The following is a 21,982-nucleotide window of genomic DNA, read 5'->3' on the forward strand; positions in this document are numbered from 1 at the left end:
AAGTTTAGAAAATACCAAATACACCCTAAGTTGTGCTGAAAATCTGACAGAGTCTCTCCTATACCTATGACTTACTCAACCTGCAAAATGATTCAAATAACACTTCTAAACAACCCATATCTCATCATTATTATATGGCCCCTCCTGGGCCCTCCAAACCAAGCAATAATCACAAATCAGACAACTCAATTATAAGACTTCAAAATTAATATTTTTCAAAAACTATCCAAACTAACTTTAAAAATTCTATAAACCTGTCATGCGGTCATTAACAATATTATAAGGCTATTGCAATAGGAATCGTAATTTTCTTATCATCCACGAATATTTTATAAATTTTATTCTAATCCAGTACAAGACAAAAATTGAGTAATGTAGAGTTCGAGTTTACCTATATCAAATCTAACAACCAGAACGCGTCCAGAGCTCTGAAAATGGTGGGGTAGTCTATAATCTTAACCCGGTTCTGAAATTGTTCCAGCAGCTTATCTGCTCGGCCCGAAATTGCAGATACAGACGACTATCAAATTTCCACGAAATGAAAGTACATACACAGAGTCTACAATACCAGGATTAGAACATATATATATATATATAGTACATACACAGAGTCTACAATACCAGGATTAGAATATATATATATATATATATATATATATATATATATATATATATATATATATATATATATATATATATATATATATATTAACTCTTATATTTTAATAAAATTAATTATTTAATTTTATATTTTGAAAAATATATTATTTACTCTATATATTTTATTTTCATTAAATAATTTAGTTCTTTTTTCAAATTTTTCATCAATCAATACTAATCAAATTACTATTTAGTCTATTTATTTTAAAAAAATTAATTAATTAATTCTTGTATTTAAAAAAATAATAATTATTTAGTCTATTCATTTTAGTAAAATTAATTAGTTGGTCCTGTATTTTGAAAATATATTCTTAGATATAATGAAAATGTTGTTATATGGAGACTGAATCTGAAGTTATATTTTTTTTAATTTTTTTATTCAATTTTTTAGACATTATTTTTGTATTTTTTTTTATTAAAAATAAATTTTCTTGATTATTTACAAATCTAAGAAAACTGATGCTATTTTTATCAATAGAAAAAAACAGAAAAAGAATGAGGGGAGAAGGGTTGTGGTTGCAGAGTAATAGGATAAAAAAAAATAAAGGAGAGTAATAGGGAAATAATAAGAGAGATAAGATTGAGATAGTTTAGGTATAAATAGTTAACAAAATTAAATTTTAAAAATTAATTAATTTATTTTTTTTAAATATATTGATTAATTAATTAATTTTATTAAGATAAAGGGATTAAATAATAAATTGATTAGCATAAAAATTAAATAATTAAAAAAAAAGTAAAATATATAAATTAAATAATATATGTTTTAAATTATAGGACCAAGTGGCATGGGTCAGGTACTATTACACAAAACGACGCCGTCAGATACTAGTTGGATGAAACGAGATGTAGTTCCCATAGCATTAGCACGTGATTTGCCATTTCAGCAGGTAAACGACACATCGAACCATTGGAGGGCAACAAATCACTTAAATCACCTGCTTTTTTCACCATCTTATAAATCCTACGCCTGGCTTAACGACACGTGGCCAATATCTATTTGCTAGTTCGTTTTTATAAAAAAAAAAAAATGCAACGTTTTAGGCCGTCGTTTGAGTTAATTTAACCCAAAAAAAAATCATTCCATAACAATTCTACTTCGATGAGTGAGCAATGAAACAAATATCGAGTAATATGCAGAGCTCCCTCCCCTTCGATATTGCCCTTAAAATCGTTTCATCTCTTGAGGTTCAATGATTTCTCCTGCTTTTTGTGATGTTTTCTTTGTTTTTTTTTTCTTCTATTTTTAATGTTTCAATTTCTGTTTCTGAAGGTATTGGATGTGTGTGCATTGGGTAGTTGTTCTCGATTTTGGAGGGAGCTATGCGGGTTGGATTGCTTATGGGAGTCTCTTACCAGAGAAAGATGGCCTTTGGTTACTTTTCCCAACAATTCTTCTTCTTCTTCTTCGGATCCTATCATCATCAAGGTTCGTTCTTTTCGATCTTGGAATCAGTTTATTTCAGGTTTTTGTAGCGGTTTGTATTCTTGTTATGTGAAATTCAAACAAACCCACTTGTTAATTCTTCGTTGATGCCGTCCTATTGAATCTTTTCATGAATTTCTGAATAAACCCTCTTGATTACTGCTACTATCCGTTGATTGGATTTTTTCTTCTCATTTGGTAATTTAATTTGGTGATGTAGGGATGGAGGCAGATTTACATAAGGATGCATAGAGAGATGGCGGGTAACGCTACTGCTGTGGTTGAGTTTGTGGAGCATTGCTCTTCATCTAATAAGTCGCTCGCGTTTGGGGACTATTACAAAGCAGTTGAAGAATTGTGTTCGAAGCAGCTTGCATTTAGGGATGTCCAAATTTTTCTTTTCAAACCAAAGCTGAATGTGCTGCTTAACTTGATTGGTTTGCACTACTGCATTTTCTGCCTTCAAGTGCAGGTAAACTGCTCTTGCACTTTTTTTGTTTGTTTCACGGTGTTGATTACTTTTGTTTAGATGGATGAGGTTAGCATCTTTTAATTCTTTGATTGGCAATCCTTTTATCAGTGAACATTTCTTCAGGTCCTCATGCTATGAAATGTGACTAATACGCCATTTGTGTAAAACCCTTGATATTTTGTATGCCTTTATATCAACTTTGAGGAGAAATTGATATTGCTGTGAGTAGCCTAAGTTTCTGGATCTTTGAGTTTAAGGTAGTAAATATTTGCACTTCAGGCCTAGCTTGAACATGGGTTTGATCAATTTGATTCACCAGCTGGAGAAATCACTCAAGTACTTAATCCCAAGCTTCTTAACTAGTCCACCTTCAAGCAACAGCTAGCTCAGGTCTTCTAGGCTATTGTTTAAAATCAGCAAGTATTGTGCTGCTGTGTTAGAAATTTGGCCTAAGAAACTCAAAGAAGAATGACCTCCAATTGGAGCACTAATCAACGTCCACAGCAGAAACATGACTGCCTGATTTGCATATGGAGAAAATAGTGTGCATGCTCAATTGCTCATCTAGATATGTGGAACTCATGTGCATCAATCAAAAAAATGGTAGCCTCATGCTACATTATTTTTATAGCTTACCTTTAGATGCTCCAGAGCTTTTTCCAATTATGTGCTGTTCTTTTATATGCTCTCTTTGTGTGACATTTGGATGTAATAATGGGCAGGCTGGGCATGTCATGGATGCACTCCAAAGTTGCAAAATTTCAGAGCAACAAGTGTGTGTGAAATGGTGGAAACTTGGCAGATGGTTTTATGGCTTCCGCATGAGAGATGAATTTCATTCTCGTATAATATCCTTGGCAGATCTTCTAACAAACAAAGGGGAGGAGGTTTTGGGTGTCCTTTGCCGAGGTGCCATTCATGAGTTATTACGTATTGAGATCTGCATTTCAAATGTGGCATCTACTCCTTGGTCTTGGCAAAGCTCACAGCAACAAGAGTAGGATTGCTGCAATAATGGGCTTCTGTATATAATTGTTTATGCTCTCTTATGTTGCAACTTCCAATTGCCAAAGAAGAAGGTGCTTCTCCAAGGTGATTTATGTTGTTAATTCCACATCGTATCTCTGATCCTATAAAATCATGTAAAGAAATGGCTGCTGAATGCGGCTAAGATTATGGCATGTTCATAATGTTTGGGTCTGAATGCTTATTGATATTTATGTAAGTTGACATGTTTGTTTTCCTCTGGCTTGTCCTCTGTGGAAAATAGAGGAACTGAAGCTGAATCCTTGTGCAAATGTTGAAATCTTTCAAAAAATTTAATTCCATGGTTGATTTAGCTAGATGCCACCAACAGCATTGTTAGATGCATTGCAGGTTGCCTGTTCTTTGGGATAACGTGGTATAAACACCATTTTATTTATGGCAAAAAAACTGTAACTGATAATTCTTTCAGAAATTGAGTTTAAGCTCTCAGTCTCAGGTTCAGAAGGAAGGTGACGTTCCTTTAGAACAAGAACGGAGCTGGAAAGAAGCAATATGAACAAGAAAGAAGCAAAATGAACAAAACAAAACATGTATCATTAGTCATTTTTTCTCTCAAACAATAAATACATGAAACAAGATTATTGTTCAAACGAAGTGAAAATATCCAAAATTTTGTTGCCTTCTACTAGTTGGCCCCCAAAAGTGCAGGAAACAGAGCATGTAGTACTCTTGTATGGAGGATTCTTCAGCAACAACATACAGCATATGCAGATGATAACCACTATAAAAAAAAAAAAAAAAAAAAACCAGCAAGATCTATACATTTATCATCTGGCACCTCTGCTCTTAAGTTTTATTATTGATCTCTTTGTATCTGTAAGAAGAGAAGAAGGATTTCAAACTCCAAAGCCAAGTTGACTCCTGCAATTTATTTTGTTCGGGAGCTGTACTATTTAGAATCTCAAATTGCATTAACTTGGAATTTAGAATGCGTCACATTGCGCCTCATGAATAATAATGAGGATGATACAACCAAGAAGTTATCTTTCTTTTTCTTTTAAAGCCATGTAAATTCATCAAAGAACTCAGTTTTAAAAATTTCCAAACTAGGGGTCAACTTAATTGTGTACTTAACAACATGGGCTTATTTTAAATTGAAAATGCAAATTGCTTTGCCAGGAGACACTCTTTAATGTTATTTTTTTTTCTTTGTTAGTTAGTACCTAACGCATCAAGCATATGCCTCATTGTTTAGTCAAGAAATCCATGAATGTGAAATGGAGGATCTCTGGCTTTCACTGAACAATTTATAACTAAAGCCTGCAAGCTGAAACGAAGTTTCCCCAGAACAAAATCAGTATAAGAACCATGAATCATAGTACCATGTCTTTTATTAGAAAAGCAAGAAACAAGATAATTCCATTTCTGTGACTACTTTTCGCAAGAACAACTACACAACATTCTTCTTTCTCCTCAGAAAGAAGAGGGAAAAGTTGTGTTAAATGCAAGACATAATGAAAACAGAGGAAACAGAGAGAAAGCTTGTAGGGATAGTATCTAACAGCAGCGATACACAGCATAAGCCCTTGGCCGCCTTGTAGGGATGCAGACAGACATCAACAGGAAAGCTAATGCGATCAAAACTAGAATCACTTTAAGATCCAAACCTCCATCATCATCATCTGATTCTGAGATGTAAATCTTCCCCATATCAAACGCCTTCCCTTGCCTTGAGAGTTTTCTTGACTACTATGTCTATAGAAAAGAGAGGAGGGATGAGGCAATGCAATATAAGTTGGTAGGAAATGGTAAATGGTTGCCACGTGAAGTTGACTTGGATTTGTTTGGTTCAGAAATCTCATGGTAACTTGAGATTCGTGAACCAAAAATGGGTTAATTTTGATTTAAAAATAAATTAAAAAAATAATACATGCACCAGTTATGATCCAAATGAAAAAGATAAATTAATTATGACTCTGTCAATACTATAATCCTCTCATTAAAAGCAGAAAATAATAAAAAAAAATTGAATAAATTACAACTCTCTCATGTTAGAAAATGTAATCATTTTGGATGATTGAATCATTTTATTAATGAAATATAAGAAATATAATTGTTTCAAATTATGAATGAAGCGACTGGCTTGTGAGTTTTAATTATCTAACGGCACAAGTTGTAATTTACCCTAACATTTGAAACATTGAAATTTAGAGGGGACACAGATTAGGATCAATTGTGATTGTCCTAAACATCACATGTGCATGTTCCAGTTTACAAGTCCCATGATTACAGCTTGATTTCCTTCTATAATTTTTTATTGGGACTGTACACGGTTATTAGGATTTCAAATCAGACTGAATCTATAAAAATTATACTGAATTAATAAAAATCATATTAAATTGAAATTATTTTGATATGTTAGTTCAGTTTTGATTTTTCACTAAAAACTGAATTGGAATCATACTGAAACCAAACCAAGACCGTACTAAATCGTGAATCAATTTTATATATGTATTTTTTTTAGATATAATATATACCTTTTTTAGAATATATATATATATGAATTAAATATAATATAATATTATATTTTTAATAATTTTAATTATAAATATATTAAATTACCTTACAATTTTTAATTATAAATATATTATTATACCATATATATTAATTAATAATTATATTGATATCTTATAGTTAAATATTACATAATTAATAAATAATTAAAATATATATTATATGATATACTTATACTATTATATTATATAACATACTTAATCCTAAATTATACATTTACTTTATAGTTAATAATTATATATTTAGAAATAGTTAAAAAATATATTATATATTAATAATCCAATTCAAAACTTAAATGTTAATTCAAATATAATTTTTTTTAAGAAAATAATTATATAAAATTGTTTTAATCGTCGAGAATCGAATTAAATCGAAACTGAAGAATCAAGAACCGTACCTGTAACGACCCAGCCCAGCCCAGTCAGTATTGTCCGCTTTGGCCCGTGGGCACCAACTTCCGCTGGGGGCGTCCTCGCACCCACTCGTACTGGAGGGAGTCCGGCTCTGATACCAATTGTAACGACCCAGCCAGTCGGTGTGTCCGCTTTGGCGTGGGCCTCACGGATTGTCCCTTGGGAGGTTCGCTCCCAAAGCGCTGACCGGTTTAGTGACCCCACATATATGCCCAAGATTCCCATCTCCCATTTCCGATGTGGGACGGGCGGCACCTGCAGGCGTTACGTATCGCCGTCCCCACAGTCCGATACAACCCACCAACTTCGTGGGGCGTCCTCGCACCACTCGTCTGGAGGAGTCGGCTCGATACCAATTGTAACGACCAGCCCGGTCGGTATTGTCGCTTTGGCGTGGGCCTCACGGATTGTCCCTTGGGAGGTTTCGCTCCCAAAGCGCGTGACCGATTTAGTGACCCCACATATATGGCCAGATTCCCTTCTCCCATTTCCGATGTGGGACGGCGGCACTGCAGCGTTACGTATCGCCGTCCCCGATCGTTACAACCCACAATTGTAACGACCAGCCAGATCGGTATTGTCGCTTTGGCGTGGGCCTCACGGATTGTCCGCTTGGGAGCGAAACCTCCCAAGGGACAATCCGTGAGGCCCACGCCAAAGCGACAATACCGATGGCTGGTCACAATAGGTATCAGAGCCGGACTCCCTCGAGAACGTGAGGGTGCGAGGACGCCACGAAGTTGGTGGGTTATAACGATCAGGGGACGCGATATGTAACGCTGCAGTGCCGCCGTCCCACATCGGAAATGGGAGAAGGGAATCGGGCCATATATGTGGGGTCACCTAAATCGTCGCTTTGGGAGCGAAACCTCCCAAGGGACAATCCGTGAGGCCCACTGCCAAAGCGACTCACATCGATCCAGTAAACACTGAAACCGCACACCCCTAATTTTTATCCTCACTCGTAGGATGGTATAAAATTATTAGCCATTCGAAGCCATCCAGAAAAGATTAGTTAAATTTCTTTTCTCCTGTTCCTCATTTACTTAAATATCGGGACGCTATTAATATAGTTTCAGAAACACAAGCAGAAACCTTTTATTATCACAATGATTGGCGAGCGGCGCTTATGAACATGAATCTCTTATTAGAAGGTCCTGGGGTAATTCAATACTTGCGATAGAACCAACTTTCCTTGCCACCAATCAAATTTGAATCTGAGGATATGGGGAAGAGCAGAAGTCAATAACTGATGAGCAAAATCCAAGATTATGCGTCAAGCATATTCAAGATGAATAAATGTTCTTACAACTTGCAGTATTGCTAGAAAATACAAAAGCTCGCATTATACACCGATATGATATACATATACATAAATCTCATAAAATCGAATGCGAGTATAAATGGTTCTGACCATCTAAATGTGCTCGAAAGTGTGATATTTCATAGGCAACCTGCAAGAAGTACCTCAGGAAAGAGCTGAACAAATTTAAAAAGAGGTCAGTAGCTCATCTCTGAGCATTCTTTGAGCCAGTTGACTCTGTCCTTTCCTATCAATTATATTCCATCCAAGTGCAAAAGACAGATAGCAGTTAGTTAGATACACCAAGAAAATGAGCAAAGCTAGGGTATTTTGGCTCCCATCCTACTTCCTCTCGAGTTTTAGTGTTGTTTAGTTTCTTGCCTAAAGGATCACTTGTTCCTGCAATAACAAGATGAGCAATGTGTGAATTTCCATGGTTCAAATAACAAAAACAAAAAGAGAAGAACATAAATAAAGTTCCTTACTCAAATTAGAAGATAATGAGGCAGAAACGAAAGAGAAGTCAAACCTGTCAAACATCAGAAAGGAGCTTACCAGCAAAGCCTTCAAATTTTTTACTGAATTTCCCACTTTTAGCAACCAAATCCATCACTCCTTGCCTGCAGAGAAATTTAAAGAGGCAGGGCCAAGTTATTCTTCTGAACATCACTAGTTTATCTAATCAACTCCTTGAAAACATAAGAAGGTTATAATCAACAACGATGTACCTCGATAATGGATGATTGTCACAACCCAAGAAAATTCGGCCACGGAATTTCTTTTTCAAGATTGCAACAGAAAGGGAAGCTGCATCCTGTTAGAATAGCACCAGGTCCAAACCAGAAATTACTTTCACTAGTTTATGATTCTTTTTTTCAACATTTCACTAGTTTATGATACAGATACGACTAAAAATTGTAGCACAAAAAAACTCAAGGCTGCAGGGATAGAACTGAACTACCTTCAATAATGCTCAAATACCATCTACAGCATGGTAAGTAAACCAAAAATGAAACTTCTTGTTTAATAAAAAGTAGACAGAAAATAATTGGAAAATGGCAAATAAATAACTTGGCATGATAATGCGCATTGACCATAATTCAAGAAGCAGAAATTATAAATTCGAAAGAAGAAAGTATTGACCTCATAATGTATGAGATTGAGGATGTGATCTGCACGAAATTCAACAGTCCCCTTCTCCAACCAGTAAACATGTGCACCCCTATCTGCTTTGTAGGGCCCGTTAAGGTTAAATGAATAGAAAGCCAAAATTCGAGGCAAATGCCTAGAATTTCCCTTGGAAATGTGCATGGGATCCTCACAATTCAAGTCTAAGAAAGGATATGTAAAGTCCTGCCAATCTCAGGACAGAGCCATTTCTCTCCAACACTTCTTTTTCTGCCTTTAGAAGCACATCGGTCCTTGGGCTTCTCCCAATCGGTACAACTGGAGAGTCCTGCATAGAAGCATATTGAGAATTTATGACATATATGATATATATTACTTCATAAGTATAATCTCCGCTAATCTAGTTGGCATTATATATTCCCAAGACAAAAGGCCATATCTAAAAGTAGGCTAGGAAAGAATTCTTTTGAGCTCCAAAAGATAGAGAGAAGTGCGTTTTGAGTTCTGACTCATGTTAGACAAGTAGAGGCATCAGTATCACCTCATCACATTGTCCATTGTCATTGCAATCATATGGTGCAGAGCTTGATGTAAACAAGAAAGAACCTTCTCCATTCCAGCTCAAAGCAGCTTCCCTGGTGCAATCATGGTCCAAAAAACAACACCATAAGGCATGAGAGGAAAAATATCAAAATCAATCAAACGTTGCAATTTTTTCTCCCTCCCATATAGAGAAAACTCTTCAGCACCTTACCCATAACTACAGCAAAAAAGTGCAAGATCATATGGACATCTAAAGTCTTTATGAACTCAGATCCACTACACAAAGACATTTTCTACCATGGAAAATATATTTCTTATTACAACTGCATTAATTTTAGAAACAATGATTCTCAAGTTTATAACCTGACATCACCAGGATAGTCAGAGGTTTGGTAGGGAGGAGCGCAGAAAATGACGTAAGGGAACTGGTGAATTGGTTTAGTTTCCTTCAAAGATGGATTGATCCCTATTTTTATCAGATCATCATGGTGGTCTGTAGTCACTGTCTGCCCATAAACTTGACACCCCGGATGTTCCTGCCCAAGAATAGAAAGAAATAGATTCAAAACCAATACCACTAACCTCTCAACTCTTAAGCAAATTAACCCCAAAAGAATCACACAATTCCCATATAGGCCTGAACATGCAAAGCAAAGAATTAAAGAACCCAAAATTGATTGACCTTTCCGAATTTAAACTATAATAACCCAAAATCACTAACAGATCCAGAATTGAGGATGAGATATATGAAACGAACCAGAATTATATACAAAAAGTAAGCACCCATTAATGACCAAATGATTTCGATGACCAAACAGTACCTGGCGCCATTTCTCAGCAACTAAGCGACCAAGAACGCCTGGGCCAACAATAAGCAGATCATTCTCTCCCACAAGACCAGAAGATGCAGCCTCCAATTCTTCATTCGGCGCACCTTTAGGAACCAAATCAATCAACAAATTACATAGACAACCTCCCCCTCCAAAAAGAAAAAATATAAAGTACCTCAATTAATCAAGAACTGAACTACTTAGCACATATAAAATCATACCAATCACAGAGGAGGCAGAAACTCGAAATGGGTTGGCCATGGATGAAGATAATGTTGGTAATATTAGTCTGGTTTTGAGTCTTTTGGACGAGGAGAGCATTGGGGAAGAGCGATTTGAACAAGGGAGTGTGGAGTAATAGTCAACAATCACGAGGGGACGAGGTCCAACTCCGAGAGATGGGCAGGACCAAGAAACGGTTCCCATGTGTGGCATTAAAGAATTGGAACCGGTGACTATTGGGTTTTTGTTGAACCGGGTATTTTTCACTCTCTATTAGGTCCCTTTTGCTGGTCTTTGGTTGCAGATGATTTGTGGGGTTGGGCCGGTTGGCTTGGCTATGGAGATTTTCGACTCGCCAATCATTGAATTACAAATGGTGTTGTAGATGGGTTTTGGCTACTTGCTTGCGGGGAAAAAGATATGGACCGTTCACTTTGGAGGGAACTGCCGGGAATTGTCCGCTTACTGCAACGACGCCGTTTCTTGTGCCCATTGCAGGTATTTTATGCTCTGGGGAAGTATTATTGTTAATTTAACATAAAATTTTTTTGTTAAAATCCGATTCACTATGAATCTTTTATATATATATATATATTAAAAATTATTTTAACCATTAAAATAAATAGCTCAGTAAAATAACAAATTATAATTACTTATATATATATATATCCAATAAACTTAAAATATCAACACTCAATACTCAACTTTTTTTTCTCATTCATTTTCTATTATTATTCTTTACTTCTTCTCTTTTTTTTCTTTTTTTTTTTTCAATTTCATAATTAAATTTAATAATTTCATGTATAGAATTTTTATCAACCTTGATATTTAGTATAGATGAATGAAAATTTTGATAAAATTTTTATTAACTTGTGCTTTATTGTAGTAATTATATTCATATATAAACTATGAACTTATAAGTCATTATTGTATAGATTGCATGGTAAATTTAAAAAAAAAATAAGTTAATAAAATTAAAAAATTATCATTATGAGTAAAAATAATATTATCAATATGTATTTTATAAAAAAGATATTCTTAAAATTTAAAAGCTATTTTTCAACTCCAATTGAAAGCATTTGTTATTTTTTCAGATGAAAAAATAAAATTATAAGGCCTTCCCTTTTCTAATGTTAATTTTTAATCTTGTCATTATATGACACTTATATATTTAATAGATGAATCTCGTCGTATATTTTATATTTTTATTTGTGATAAACAAGTCTATGTAAGATAAAAAAAAATATATTTTAAATTATTATTATTTACAATTGAAGTCCTTAAATTAAATTTTAATAAATTTATTTTCCCTTTTAAGAATTTCTAAAATTGAATTTGAGATTTTTACGTGACGTACCAAATTATAATCAAATTTAAAGACCCATTATATATATTTGTATTTTTTTTTTTTTTTAGGAAATGTGGAATTAGAAATTAGGGATATCTCTTCGACTAATTTTGGATGGCCAGAGTTTGTTATGTTAATATGTTTAGAACTCATAATTAATTAAATAATAAAAATAATGAAGAAAAAGGTGGTGTGTAGTTAAACAAATTCTCACCAACTTTAACAACCTTGCTCTTAACCCATTGCATTTATTTTCCAAATTCTTCTCATGAAATGATAAAAACATCTTATTCTAGCTTACATTTTTTTTAATTATTATTCTAAATTGTTGTTGAAATTATTGATGATTTTTTTTTAAATATAATAATTAAATTTAATATATTTTAATTATAATATCTTTAAAATGAAATATTATTATTCAATCCTTATATTTTATTATAATTAAATTATTTAATTTCTTTATAAAATTTAATATTAATTGGTACCAGTCAAACTATTATTTAATATTTTTATTTTAGTGAAATTAATGAGTAGACATTTATATTTTGAAAAATTTTACTATTTACCATTTTGTCACTTTGTTTTAATAAAATTAATTAATTAATTTATATATTTTGAAAACACAATATTTACAAAAATATATTTATAAATGAAAATGAAATTCTATTGAATGAAAATTATATTTAAATTTACATTTTTTTAATTATTTAAATATTTTGGTTCACTATTTTTGTGTCTTTTCTATTAAAAAATAAATTTTATAAATTATCACATTAATTACTTCGATCTATAATGGAATCGATTAATATTTATTCACATACAGTTTATATAAATTTCTTTCAAAAATTGAAAAATAGAAAGAGAATGATCGTAATAATATCATTCAATGTTAGAGTTATAATTAATTCAATAAAATTTAACATCTAATAATCGAATGCAAAAACAAAAATTAGAAGATAAAAAATTTTAATATTAATAAAGGCAGGTTTCAATTAGATGCATGAAGGGAATTTTTTATTTTATTTTCCACATGTTACTTCAGGATTGGATAGCTCTCATCCAATAAGGAAAAAATAGCCGTTTCGTTAGAGTCCATCAGACCAACTGTCATCCATATAGTCCAACAGATAGCTGCCACGTCAAACGAAAGACAAGGGCCTTCAAACGTGGCAGTTTTCAATTGGCTCATTCATGCGAAAATAGAAGCATCCACATGGTATAGAGTTTCCGCTAATAATTCAACTAGGCTACTGTGAAATCTGTAAACCGTGGTGAGACCTCTGCTCTTCTCACCGAGAGAGTCAAAGAAAGACAAAGACCAGAGAGAGAGAGAGAGAGACCCACTAGAAAGTGGAAAACAGATCCACACTTTCTTTCTCTAAACATTCTTTTCTTTTACCTTTTCAAGCTTTTTTTTTTTTTTCGTTTCTTTTTTCTTTGGGTGAAAAATCTCACAAGAAGAAAAATGCACAAAAGATAGGGTCTGTGTTTTTTAGTTTCTTTTTTTTTTTTTTTTTTTTTTGCTTTTTAATTAAGATTTTTTTTTTTTTGAGTTTGTGTATAGTGATTTCTAGCTGATATTTCTTGACTGTGGGCAGCTCTAAATCATTACTTAGTTTTCCTTTTGTCTTCAAAAAGCTTTCTCTCTTCGATTAGCGTATGCACGTCCCTCCTTCGCTCTAATTACTCCATTTCTCCTTTTAGGGTTTTTCTTTATCTGAATAACGAGGAAAAAAAATGTGGGTTGGTGTGGGAATGTGATGAGGAATGAGAAATGGGGTGCGTCTTTGGGAGAGAGGTGACTCCGAGGAAGGCGGCGGCGGCGGCGGAGAGGGAAGGGAGAAGAGAGAGGCAGGAAGTTAGGGTAGTGCAGGAGGAAAGTAGTAGCCAGGTTAGAAATGGAGGAGAGAATCGGAAGGAGAAAAATGAGGTGGAGGTGGAAGAGGAGGAGGGGGAGGGGAGGGTGCGGCATAGGGGTGAGAGGAGGAGATCCTCTAGGCCAAATCCGAGGTTGAGTAATCCTCCCAAGCACGTGCAAGGTGAACAGGTGGCTGCCGGATGGCCCTCTTGGCTCTCTGCCGTCGCCGGTGAAGCTATCAATGGATGGACCCCACGACGTGCTGATACTTTTGAGAAGCTTGACAAGGTAAACAAAAAAGGAAAATTATGTTGTTTTTCAGTAAAGTATCAATGCTTTCAAGATTGTTGAGACTTGAGAGTATGTAGGGAAAGAAATAGAAAATGCATCTTTTGTGCTGTTTAGTTTCCATAATTAGAATGCATAACTAGTTTTGAAAGAATATTGAGCTTAGTTGAGTTCAGTCTTATGGGTGGGGAAGTGATCGAGGGAAAGCAGGGGATTAAATTGGGGCTTCTGTGTTCCTGGATTTAGATAACTCATCAATAATTAGAAAATCAATTTAGCTTTAACTTTTTTTTTTTTTTTTAATTTCATTTTCAAATATGAATGATGAGTTTGCTTTGCTTATCACCAGATTGGGCAGGGTACATATAGTAATGTGTACAAAGCTAAGGATAACATGACAGGGAAAATTGTTGCATTGAAGAAGGTTCGGTTTGACAATTTGGAACCCGAAAGTGTAAAATTTATGGCTAGGGAAATTTTGATTTTGCGTCGTTTGGATCATCCCAATGTTGTAAAATTGGAAGGTTTGGTGACCTCAAGGATGTCTTGTAGTTTGTACCTTGTTTTTGAATACATGGAGCATGATTTAGCTGGACTTGCAGCAAGCCCAAACATCAAGTTCACCGAGCCTCAGGTGGTAAAAATGCATCTTGTTAGTTTTTGTTGTTGAGTGGATATATATCCGCCTTATCTTATGTATAAGAACATGGCAGGTCAAATGTTATATGCATCAGTTGTTATCTGGTCTTGAACACTGTCACAACCTCCATGTGCTGCATCGTGATATTAAGGGATCAAATCTTCTTATTGGCAATGATGGAATCCTTAGAATTGCTGATTTTGGGTTGGCTTCTTTTTTTGATCCTAATCACAAGCAGCCCATGACTAGCAGGGTAGTTACCTTATGGTATCGACCCCCAGAGCTGCTCCTTGGGGCTACTGACTATGGTGTGGGTGTTGACCTCTGGAGTGCTGGTTGCATTCTTGCTGAGCTATTGGCCGGGAAGCCAATCATGCCTGGTCGCACTGAGGTAACTTCTAAATCTTTTATTTATTTTGGTTCATCTGCCATGGCATTTTTCCTCCGCTTAGAGTTGCCTTAGTTTGGTTGTTTTGGTCGCAAATTTTGGATTCTCTGTCACACATTTCCCATTGATCTAATATGTCCAACAGTCACTTGGAGACCCTGCCTTAATTGAGGAGAATAGTGCAGTTATAAAGATGTATCTGGTGCTATATTTTCAGTCACAACTCACAAATATTTCTCTAGAGGAACTATAGCTGAATTTACTTTAATTTAAATCAGTCTCCAGCAAAAATAGGAAATCCTATGTTTGTTGTGCTTTTCCTTAGGTCTATTGGTATTGGTCTTTCTCATACATGGCTAACTAGATAGTTTAAGAAAAAGCAATTGATTGTTGTGCATATGATAAAAGTTGTCTTTTGATGCAAACTCATTTCATTGCACAGGTGGAGCAATTGCACAAGATATTTAAACTATGTGGCTCTCCTTCTGAAGAGTATTGGAAAAAGTCAAAGTTGCCACATGCAACCATATTTAAGCCCCAGCAATCATACAAGAGATGTATAGCAGAGACTTTTAAAGACTTCCCACCATCGTCACTGCCCCTAATTGAGACCCTTCTTGCCATTGACCCAGCTGAACGTCAAACTGCTACTGCTGCATTGAAGAGTGAAGTGAGTTTTTCTTTCTTATGGTACATTATTTTCTGTTTCTTTTCCCGTCCTGTTGTTTATTAGTTGTCATCTGTTGTGATGGATACGGAGAGAAGGATGCTCATTGGTAAATGTGCATCTCTCGTGGACATTTACGGTAAGACATTTTTTTCGCCAATTTGCTACTTATAATAACTTATGCTGGGACATAATAAAAAACTCTAGAAAATAATCAAGGGCACTTTGATTTGTTCAGTTTTACACCTTGTTGGACTTTTATTGAACTTTCAATTGAATGACTCCTAGCTCAGCTATCCATCTTAATGCATGATTTGTGTGAGATTCACCATTCTTAAAGCCTCCTCACAAGCTCAACCTAAACTTGCTTTTTGAAAGCAATACTAGCGACTATAAATTCTATTATGTGATTTTAAGTTTTTAACACTAAAGACACAACCACTGCATACTGATCAAGATGCCATGAAGTGCTGAGACTATTTGAAAAAAATGTTTTACCAGATATTTTGTTGGAACATTATCTTTGGATGGTTGCTATAAATATCAGATGCTTACAGCAATAAAATCCTTCTTGTCTGCTATCATATGGAAATTGACATTGTACTCTTGTTTTTCAGTTCTTTTCCACCAAGCCTTATGCTTGTGAGCCTTCTAGTCTTCCAAAATATCCTCCAAGCAAGGAGATGGATGCTAAACTACGAGATGAAGAAGCTAGAAGGTGGGGTGGCTTAAATAACTTTATAAGCCTTTTTTGGTCAGCTAGACTGATGTTTTATTTTCACCGTATGCCTAGAGATTTATGACAAAGATCTTATCAAACTAAACAGAGTATAACACAAATTTCTGAAAAATGTTACGGCATTTTCTGTGCTTTGATGAGCTCAAAGTTGTTTAATGTTTGTCATTGATCGAGCATCTTTCCTATAATACTTAATTGATCCCTCAGCTCATTACTGTGGAATTCTTTTTGTTTTTATCTTGGCAAGAGCTTGCAAGAGGTTTCAAATTTATACTTAATTTATTCTCTCCATGACTCCCTCTCCCCCCTTCTTTCAATGTTCATTGCTTTTCCTCTGTCTTTGCGACTTTATATTTAAATGTAAGCGTTTATCACTGCAGATTGAGAGCAGCTGGAAGGTCTAATGCTGATGGTGTGAAGAAGTTGCGTCCACGTGATCGAACTGTAAAGGCATTTCCTGCTCCAGAAGCCAATGCCGAGCTTCAAGCCAATCTTGATGTAAGTTTGATAAGCTGCTTCATAAGTCTTTTGCATGCTTTTGTTGCTTTCACAGTCATGAAAAATTTGCTGTCTTCATTGGTTTTAAATGGACAAATTTGATTGCCTTCACCAAGTCCCAAGGAAAAAAAGAATTTGTCAAGAAATAATTTCCATTGGCTGGATTTATCTTATGTTGCTGGATTTGCATAGATATGTATTCATCCTCCTAAGAAGAGTTGCATGGAAATAGAATAACCATAATTGTCCGGATGTGTGACAATGTACACTTCTATCCAGTGAATGCTTCTATGTAAAATCTAACCACAAACAATAGCGTCATATGCATCCCCAACATATGGGCTAAGATCCTGTAGCCCATTTGTCACTTGAACTGGATTTTAATTGTAGTCAAGTGTGTATAGGTTAGCATCATATCATTTTACCACTTGGCATAGAGGCAGGTGAATCCATGATCCTCGAATGCACAATTTTTGTAGCTTGGGCTGGTGATGATAATTTTATCTACTGTAAATAATACTTTTTTTTTTCCCTTGAAACAGAGACGGCGTTTAATAACACATGCAAATGCTAAGAGCAAGAGTGAGAAATTTCCTCCACCTCACCAAGATGGAACACTTGGTTATCCTTTGGGCTCTTCACATCAGATTGATCCTGTTTTTGATCCCCCTGATGTCCCATTCAGTTCCACGAATTTCTCATATTCAAAAGCACCTATCCAGACATGGTCTGGCCCATTGGTGGACCCAGCTTCAGTTGGTGCTCCAAAGAGAAAGAAACAGAAAGATAAAATTTCTGCTCGGGTAAAAGAGAAGGAAGGCATGTAATATATTTTCAGCTTATTTGTGAGACTATTCATAAGGCTGCAAAGTTGCAAATCCAGCCTTTGATATCTGTTCCGGGAAAGCCAATTAAATTGCAAGGAGAGGTAAAATATCTTTAAATTCATTTTTCTTTTCCCTTGTTACATCATTTTGTACTGTGGGAAGTTGCTCCAGTATTGTATATGGTCTTCTGTTTTCTTTTGAAAAACTCTATTTAGAATAGTGGGAAAAAAATTAATAAATTTGTATTGGGAACTCAGATTTTTGTGTTTCTGGTATTTACTCTGATTTTGTTAGTTCTTTCCTATATAGTTTTCTAGTTTAGTTACTCTTTAAGGATTTTCCTCAAGAGTTGTATTTTCCAATGTGCCAAGTATTCAAGCTCCTTTTGGATATCAAATATCAAGTGCTGTTAACGTCATTGTAGAGTGAAAATGGTAATTATTAGCTGAACAAAATTACATGGACATCATAATTGAGCATAAACTTATGAGTTTCCAATGCTTTCAACTGTACAACATGCACCGCATGTCGTCTCCTTGCCGGTTAGTTGGATCAGTTCAACTTTTGCATAATTATGACCCAACATAACAGCTTATTCTGGTGCTTTTGACTGTAGTATAACAATGCCGCTCTCATTTGCATGTTATCTTAAAGATCTATTTACCCTATGGTATGATGGCGAAAGGCCATTTCAGAAAAGCCTTCTTTCTTTTCAGGCATAAAAGGATGATCAAGATTCGAGGACATTCTGAATATGAATCCAATTAATGTGTTACCGTTTTATATCAAAATATTTCTCTGAGATTCTTACTCGAAAGGAAAGATGAGTATTAAAAATTTATTGAGCAAGGTTGAACTATACTTTTTTTTCCTCGTTGCTGAGGAAATGGAATATGAAGCCATTATTTTATGGCAGCTACCATTTTAGCTCTAGCACATGCTCTGCAACGTGAGAAGATTAAATACCAAACCAGTACCAGTAGATACTTTCCTAAAGGCTTACTGCTTTTCACCTTCTAGTTTGAACAAAAAAATTTTCAAATATGTCAAGCTTACAATCTTTCATCAGAGTCCTCTTGCGTAATCAAACAAGCATCCAACGAGTGTATCTTTTTTCTTTTACTTTTGCCTTGTAAGAGGGTAGGTTGAAAAAAGAGTAGTAGGAGTGGGTGGGTTTGACTGGCAGGTTTGGCAGTTGCCACTTGAAAGAATTTGTTCACATATATTGTTAACTGTCAAACTTTTACTTTAGGAAGTTGTTGGCATATGTCCTTGAATATATGCTCCCTATAAATTTTCAAGTGACTTGAACCCCAATTCTCAGAACTCGGAACCATATAATCTATAGACTCCCTTGGCGTCGTCTCCTGCCAAAATCTGGAACTTGGGTTATTTTCAGTGGCACCACAGTGGTAGTGTAGACTGCTGAATGAGGCCACCTGGCCCTGGAGGACCCGGACCCGGACCGGGACCAGGACCTGGACCTGGCTGGGTTCCTCCAGGACCTGGTCTCCCTGGAGGTTTCTTCAATGGCTTGTTCAGTGCGGTATCATCTTGGTCGGTAACAATTCTATTATTCTATACAATGCTTAGCTTCATATTTACTTTCTTTATTTACATTTTAGACCTTGCGATCTTTTTATTGAACTCCAAATTCTAACAATTAGAATCTCCTTTTTTTTTGGGTGGAAAGCATATGAAAGTTGAGAGGGCAATTTATTATTATTATTATTTTTTTATTTAATGAAATTTTAATAAATCGAGTAATATGTCTCTTCTTTATAAAACTCTTATAATATTTGAAAAAAAAAATCTCATACTAAAAATGATAAATCTTAAAAATAAATAAATGATGGAGACTCAAATATGGAATTTTTGAAGTAAGCAATCAAAGTAACTCAAAATTATAAATAATCTTTGCCTTTGAGTGCAAATTTAGCATGCATTGATAATTCATAACAACTAGCTGTTACTGATATCATTTTGTCTGGCAGCTTCTACATCTTATGCTGTTGCTGGCTGTTTCAAGACTGCTTTGGTGCCCCACCAGCACCTCCAGCTCCAGGTCCGCCTCTGGCTCCGGCTCCACCTCCTCCTCCTGTGCCTCTTGGACCACCTCCACCTCCACCTGGACCTCCTGGACCCCCGGGTGGCCCACCTGGTCCTCCAGGACCACCTCCTCCATAATCCCATGGCTCGATCTAATATCTAACCACATAAGAGGAGTCTGAAATGATTGCTATCTTGGCTTAAAAGATTGTTACTAGTTATTGTTAAAGCCATTAGAAAAGCTTGTTTGATGTTTATGCAATAATATTACATTGTGGAACAACCAACCATATATAATTACAATCTACAAGGTGTTATTAAGAATAGTTAATCATTTGTTTTCACTAATCCAGACAAGTTCATCGCAAATACTTTTTCCTTTTTTCTTTTTTCTTTTTCATTTGGTTTCAATTAAAATTTAGACAACACAATCCTGAATACGTTATCAAGTGTTTTTTTGATTCTGGAGATTTCACAGCACAGCCAAATCGATTCTAGGCCTCACTGGGCTAAGTAGCCCAAGGCAGGAATTCAGGCCCAAAACTGCATGGAAGGTTGAATTCATTGTGTGAATATATATTAGTGTAATGAGATGGGCCCTAGACTTGCGTTGGTGATAAACAAATCACTTGCAATCATCATTTGTCCTGAGACAAATGATTCAATGCCAACCCGGATTTGAATTATTGGGTATGCCATTGAATGCTCTAGAACATGTATAGTCAACAATGATCAATTATTAATTTTTTCAATTGAATTAATTTATATATAAAAAAAAAAATCAATCATCAATTATTCAAAATAGTTCACCACCGTTAACTTACTGTAACGGCTGGACTAATCTTGTAATTTATTTTAATCATTGTTAGTTATTTTAATAATTATTTATTATTAATATAATCATTTGACATAAAATTATTAAATAAAAATAATTATTAAATATAAAAATAATAATAATAATTTTAAAATTATAATAATCTAGAAATATAAAAATTATTACAATTTTAATCCATTCAATATAATTTTTCAATTCAATTAAGGACTTTGGAGGACCCCTTAAAGACTAAATATGTTATCCAAATCTATCTTCTTTAGCAGTCTAATAAAAAATGTGCTTACGTGGCAGAGGTGAAACTCACTTTTATTGATCATCCTATGTGAAGATATGACATAAAATAGTGAATAAAGTATAGAATGACACTTCATAAAGGAGTTATGTTTTATAAAAAAAATTATATTTTAATATATGAAAATAATTGAATTTTATACTAATACATATGTGTATAATTTTCAATGACTTGTTTATTTTATCTAGAATTATATGAAATCATTGCATTATTATTATATTATTATATATATAATTTATCCAGTTGCCAATAGAGTTGGGCATAATGTGCAGACCTCATCCTAGAATTTCACTTGCTTTAATCACTAGGATACTCATCTTATTTGAGTTTATCTAAACGTCGGACCATCACATTATTCAACAAGCAAATTATTCTTAAGGTGAAAAATACCAAATTGAATTAGGCTACATTAAATTATTATTGAATCCAATTTTTTTTATTATTTTTTTAATATTTAATATCATTTAATCAATTACTAAAATGTATTTTTTATATATGTATATATAAATTTTAATATAAATATTATAATGTATTTGATATAAACTCGACATTTTATATCAATAAACTTATTAATTTTTATCACAACTCAATTTTCACAGGCTGAATCGGTATTAGAACTTGGATTAGCATAAGGTTTCCGAAACCCGTATTAAACCTAACTAATCTCTAACCCATCCATGAAGTCCATATTTTGAGCCCAATTTTAAGAATTCAATCGGATAGAGTCCGGCCATAACATGAACCATCCAACGGAGAATTCTTAACTCATCCGACCTGTAATCTCAAAATAAAATCATTTAAGGAGCTCAACTCACCCTTACAATTATCCACAAATCAATATAAAATCAAATAGAAGTCAAACTCCCTCGTCCAACAGGTCATTCATTCACACATTCACACATACATAGATTAATAAGTTTACAACTCTAAAATAATTAATCTTACAATTCCAAGCTAAATAAAATGGTTTTACATATGCGGAGATATAGAATTTA

The 21,982-nt window shown here is 34.3% G+C and overlaps 3 protein-coding genes across 5 annotated transcripts; 2 read left to right on the forward strand and 1 right to left on the reverse strand.

The window, feature by feature from the left end:
* Window positions 1–1,692: 1,692 nt before the first annotated feature.
* Window positions 1,693–3,800, forward strand: LOC110631957 (uncharacterized). 2 transcript variants are annotated; one of them, XM_021780009.2, is made up of 4 exons: window positions 1,693–1,848; window positions 1,934–2,089; window positions 2,307–2,558; window positions 3,281–3,800. In XM_021780009.2, the coding sequence occupies exons 1-4, from the start codon at window positions 1,774–1,776 to the stop codon at window positions 3,557–3,559; spliced, it is 762 nt and encodes a 253-aa protein (XP_021635701.2). In that variant the 5' UTR covers window positions 1,693–1,773; the 3' UTR covers window positions 3,560–3,800. The 2 variants fall into 2 exon arrangements, with proteins under 2 accessions (XP_021635701.2, XP_021635702.2); XM_021780010.2 differs by lacking the exon at window positions 3,281–3,800 and adding an exon at window positions 2,838–3,259.
* A 3,982-nt stretch (window positions 3,801–7,782) lies between these two features.
* LOC110631917 (uncharacterized) lies at window positions 7,783–10,815 on the reverse strand. Its single transcript, XM_058145004.1, has 9 exons — window positions 10,558–10,815; window positions 10,328–10,440; window positions 9,870–10,042; window positions 9,505–9,598; window positions 9,180–9,291; window positions 8,979–9,067; window positions 8,564–8,649; window positions 8,391–8,455; window positions 7,783–8,234 (listed from the first exon to the last, which is right to left on the reverse strand). The coding sequence occupies exons 1-9, from the start codon at window positions 10,769–10,771 to the stop codon at window positions 8,125–8,127; spliced, it is 1,056 nt and encodes a 351-aa protein (XP_058000987.1). The 5' UTR covers window positions 10,772–10,815; the 3' UTR covers window positions 7,783–8,124.
* Window positions 10,816–13,177: 2,362 nt separating this feature from the next.
* Window positions 13,178–20,208, forward strand: LOC110631916 (probable serine/threonine-protein kinase At1g54610). Of its 2 annotated transcripts, XR_009148104.1 has the most exons (9): window positions 13,178–14,052; window positions 14,402–14,686; window positions 14,766–15,083; window positions 15,523–15,750; window positions 16,365–16,465; window positions 16,867–16,984; window positions 17,527–17,912; window positions 18,528–19,368; window positions 19,806–20,208. XR_009148104.1 is itself a non-coding variant. In XM_058145003.1 (7 exons), the coding sequence occupies exons 1-7, from the start codon at window positions 13,681–13,683 to the stop codon at window positions 17,809–17,811; spliced, it is 1,707 nt and encodes a 568-aa protein (XP_058000986.1). In that variant the 5' UTR covers window positions 13,178–13,680; the 3' UTR covers window positions 17,812–18,067. The 2 variants fall into 2 exon arrangements, 1 of the variants encoding a protein (XP_058000986.1); XM_058145003.1 differs by lacking the exons at window positions 18,528–19,368; window positions 19,806–20,208 and having other exon boundaries at window positions 17,527–18,067.
* The last annotated feature ends 1,774 nt before the right edge of the window (window positions 20,209–21,982 follow it).

This window comes from Hevea brasiliensis, chromosome 4, assembly GCF_030052815.1.
Source record: "Hevea brasiliensis isolate MT/VB/25A 57/8 chromosome 4, ASM3005281v1, whole genome shotgun sequence".
Lineage (NCBI taxonomy): Eukaryota > Viridiplantae > Streptophyta > Magnoliopsida > Malpighiales > Euphorbiaceae > Hevea > Hevea brasiliensis.